The 4,450-nt window shown below is 37.6% G+C and overlaps 1 protein-coding gene across 1 annotated transcript; it reads right to left on the minus strand.

Moving 5' to 3' along the window:
- Positions 1–1,202: 1,202 nt before the first annotated feature.
- On the minus strand, positions 1,203–2,153 carry LOC141511295 (olfactory receptor 4D1-like). Its single transcript, XM_074220529.1, has one exon. It carries the CDS (start codon positions 2,151–2,153, stop codon positions 1,203–1,205), a length of 951 nt encoding a protein of 316 aa, XP_074076630.1.
- Positions 2,154–4,450: the final 2,297 nt, after the last annotated feature.

The raw sequence follows: 4,450 nt of genomic DNA on the forward strand, positions 1-4,450 counted from the left end.
AAGTAGGGGATGAGAAGTATATTTGTCCCATGGGACTCTGCCTTAATCAGACCACATCTAGAATTAAGTGTTCTCATCTGGACTTGACCTTTTAGGAAAAGAGATTGACGAACAGTAGATCATTCAGAAGGAGAATCATCAAGATGATTAGGGGACTTCATTAATTGCTTCATTAAGCAATTTACTTAATTCTATGTCAACTCTACCAAATTTCCTTGATCTGCCAGTTTTGAAACAATGTCAACAAAGAAAAAGAAATTAGTCTGAGAAATTTTTCTCAATGAAACCATACTGGTTCTGTGTTACTTTAATTAATTAGTTAATACTTTATTTCCCAGATATCCACTAACCATTTCTTTAATAATTAGTTCTAGAATCTTGCCGGAATAAAGGTCATGCTTACTGATCTTTACTTTGCAAATTCTTTTCTCTTTCCATTTTTGAAAACTGTGACAACCTTGCCCTTCTATAGTCCTTCAGAACCTCTTGTCTTCACTACAATCTTTTGAATAGCATGAATATCTCGGCAGTATTATCTACCAGTTCTTTGGGTTGAAATAGAGACAGACAAAAACAGAAATAAAGATACAAAAGGGACAGACAAAATATTTATGGAGAAGACCTCAAAGCTACATTCTTTTCTTCATAACTAGTTCACCTTAGGCATTTCACATATACCCTCTGGGTCTGAATTTTCTTGTCCATCCCCACACCCTTCATATTGGACATGAAGCCTTCTGGATTCTTCTTAGAAGAGTTATCTGAATGACAGAAGAATTATTAGAAAGAATAATATTTTCCTCAGTCTTACAAAGAAACAGTTGAGAGATAACAGAAGAGACAAATATCCTCAGACATGTCTAGGATATGAGTTATAGAATCAGGAGGGGGTAACTTTAATGTGATAGTAGGTAAGAGAGAAGTAGAAATCATTTGCCTCTGTAACATATTAATGTCACATGTGACTATTCATCATAGTGAATATACCCATGAATATGACAGTTTATATATCTCTTCTAAGAATAGTACAGAATTCTTAGATGAAAATCTGTTCATTTTTACTCCATCCTCCCAATATTTCTATGCATAATATCAGGGGAGGGGGAAACTCTAGATTTAGAGTAGGTGGTAAGGGAACTATAGAATATAGTTCCCTGTTTTCTATATGGGTGTCTGGAAGAGGTAAAATGACTTGCCCAAAGTCAACTAGCATGAATTTCACTCATTCTACAAATAGCTGAATACTTCCCTAATCTCTTAATGGCAGATCTCATCTCCTGATTCCTGAGGGTATAAATCATGGGGTTAAGCATGGGAGTGATGACTGTGTAGCTAATGGAGACAGCTTTGTCTATAGGGAAAGAGATGAAAGGCCGAGCATAGATGTAGATGCATGGCACAAAGATCAAGGACACCACAATGATATGGGTGGTACAGGTGAGGGAGGCTTTGCGTCTTGCCTCTCCTGAGTGAGATCTCAGCATGACCAAGATGACTGTGTAGGAAGCCAAGAGAATGAGAAACCAAATAAGATCCAACATCCCACTGTTGGTAATCATGAGAAGTTCCAGGAAAGAGGTGTCCATACATGCTAGTCTTAAGACTTGGGGGATGTCACAATAAAAGTTATCCAGTATGTTGGGACCACAGAAAGGCAAGGGGAGCAGGAGAGCAAGCTGGACAATGGAATGGACAAAGCCTCCTGCCCAGGCAGCCACCACTAGCCCAAAACACATCTGAGAGTTCATGATGGTGACATAATGGAGGGGCCTGGAGATGGCAATATAACGGTCAAATGCCATCACTGAGAGGAAGAAGACTGTAGCACCTCCTAGGAAATGGAAGAAGAAGATCTGGGTCATGCAACCCTGGTAGGAGATGATTTTGACCTCAGACTGGAAGTCAACCAACATCTTGGGAGTAGTGACAGATGAAAAACAGACATCTACAACAGCCAGGTTACGGAGAAGGAAGTACATAGGAGTGTGGAGTCGGTTGTCAGAAGTCACAATGACCATAATGAGAAGGTTGCCTAAAATTGTTGTTATGTAGACAATCAGGAATACCAGAAACAGAAAGTCCTGCAGCTTCTGAGTTTCTGAAAGTCCTAAGAAGACAAACTCAGTCACCCTAGTGAAGTTCCCTGTTTCCATAGGATCTTTCTAGTACACCTAGACAAGAAACACACCAAATAGGATCAGAATTCAATTGATCAGCAAAACTTGTTAACCCAGCATTCCTTAAACTAAAGAAGACACAAATCTTATGCTAGAATCAGGCCACTGTCACTGTCAGCAATTTCCAAGGCTATAGGGGATCCAAATGCTATTAATACCAATTGCCAGTGAGTGGTGATAAAAAGAGGCAAGAGGCTGGGCATTCAATGACTTAGAAAGTCAGATAAGAGTTTGGAAGGAAGACAGAAGTCCAAATCCATCTGATATAAATGATGAATAAAATTTGAAAATTAATAAATCCCATCATAATGAGTTTCAGTACCATGGGAAAGCTACTCTCAGTGGAATTTAGAGTCTTTCCACAATCTCACTAAATCTTCTGGAAGCTAACATTTGCAAACATATGCAAACATAAACAAAATTCATATTATAGTCAGAAATCCTTGAACCAGGAGTTAGAAGATCTGAGTGTTAACACAGAGTTTAGTACTAACTGTAATCCCTCTCTGGGTCTCAGTTTTTTCATTTGTAATTTGATGAGACTGAGTTTGACAGTTTCACTTTTATCCTTCTATAATTCAGTTCTTTTCCACAAACTTTTCTTTAGTCCATTACTATGTTTTAGGGACTGTGGAGGATGAAAAAATATATATTCTCTTGTTTTCAAAGAGCTTGCAATTCTTATATCTTACTACCCAATGACTTCTTCTAACTCCCTCTACACACAAACATTTTGTTCAGAGCAGGCTAGAGAATAGTAAATTGTACAGATCTCTCTCAAGTTGTTAACCAAAGTACTATCCTATATATCATTTATCTTAAGGATACACTTTGGGGCAACTAGGTGATATGGTGAATAGAGCACTGGTCCTGGAGTCAGACACTTAATAATTGCCTAGCTGTGTGACCTTAGGCAAGTCACTTAAACCCAATGCCTTAAATAAAAAAAAATAAAAAACAATTTTAAAAAAAGAGTACACTTCAAAGGTGGCAGGATACTAAAGGATACTTACTGAAACTGTGCCTTGAGACCATTAGGAAAATGAGAGAACAGGAGTGAGAAGACTCTAAAGAAGACTCTACATATTTAGTCTGAAAGTGCTCTAGGAACATCACCAAGAAAGTCATTATATTAATGAGCTATGATTTCATCAGAGTGAGAATTCCCTCCAAAAGAAACTATAATTTACGTTCCTACAGGGTTGTCTAAGGTTCAGAGACAATAAGTAACTTGCTCATGTAGCTATTCAATGTCAGATGTGGGATTGAAACCAAGGTCTTTCTCAATTCAAATCCAAATCCTAGCTATTATACCATATTGCCTCCCTAAAAAGAACAGCAGTATTCATGACCCTCGGTTTGAAGGAAGTGCATCATGAGTATATGCATTCCGATACCCTCTCATCACTACTCTTCCACTAAAATCATAAATCCAGTTGGTTTTGTCACTCAAGAGCAGCCAGATAGTATAGTAGCATCAGTGAGATATTAGTTCAAATCTAGCATCAAATACTTACTAGCTATGTCACCCTGGGCAAGTTGCTTAATCTTTATCTGCCTCAGTTAAAATGGAGAAAATAACAGCACCTACCTTCCAGAGTTGTCAGTCAATTGAACTGTTATCTGTAAAGCAATTAGCACAATGTCTGATATATAGTAGGCATTTTGTAAATGATTAATCACTTCCCACTCAAAAATTTCTTTTCTTATGCATAAGGAGATAAATGTCCCCAATAATACATTCCCTTTACATTGCCAACAAATTATGTCTTTCAACTTCCACCTTCAATGTTAATAAAGTCATTAATTTATTCTTTTATTACCTTCTACTCTACATATCTATTGGAGTTACTCTACAGGAAGATCCTGGCTTGCTCAAAAGATAGGGGACAATCTCTAAGCTTTTCACCTACATCCATCCCAGAATGGGAAAGGGTAGTTACTGTTCCAATTTTTAAGTTCACCTCAGCATTTCATATATTTCCCTGACTTTCACCCAGAAAATCCATAACTGGGTATAGATAGCCACAGGAAAACAATGAAAAGAAAAGAACAAGATGGGCAATGGAAGGGGTAAAACCTTCTGTGTGGGCGACTGCTATCTGCTCCACATGGCTTCAATTCAATTCAATGACTCTAATTGAGACTCTCAGCTTCCAAAGAATCTTACTTAATACAACAAGTAAAGAAACACCTAAGTGTAAGACATATCAGATCTATGAATTAAATGCCTTTCTGTACAAAGGGAATTTGTCTTCTGTGTATATAGAGTG

This window comes from Macrotis lagotis, chromosome 2 (assembly GCF_037893015.1).
Source record: "Macrotis lagotis isolate mMagLag1 chromosome 2, bilby.v1.9.chrom.fasta, whole genome shotgun sequence".
Taxonomy (NCBI): Eukaryota; Metazoa; Chordata; class Mammalia; order Peramelemorphia; family Peramelidae; genus Macrotis; species Macrotis lagotis.

Coding starts and splice junctions, on each gene's coding strand:
- LOC141511295 (XM_074220529.1), bottom strand. CDS start 2,153: ATGGAAACAGGGAACTTCACTAGGGTGACTGAGTTTGTCTTCTTAGGA.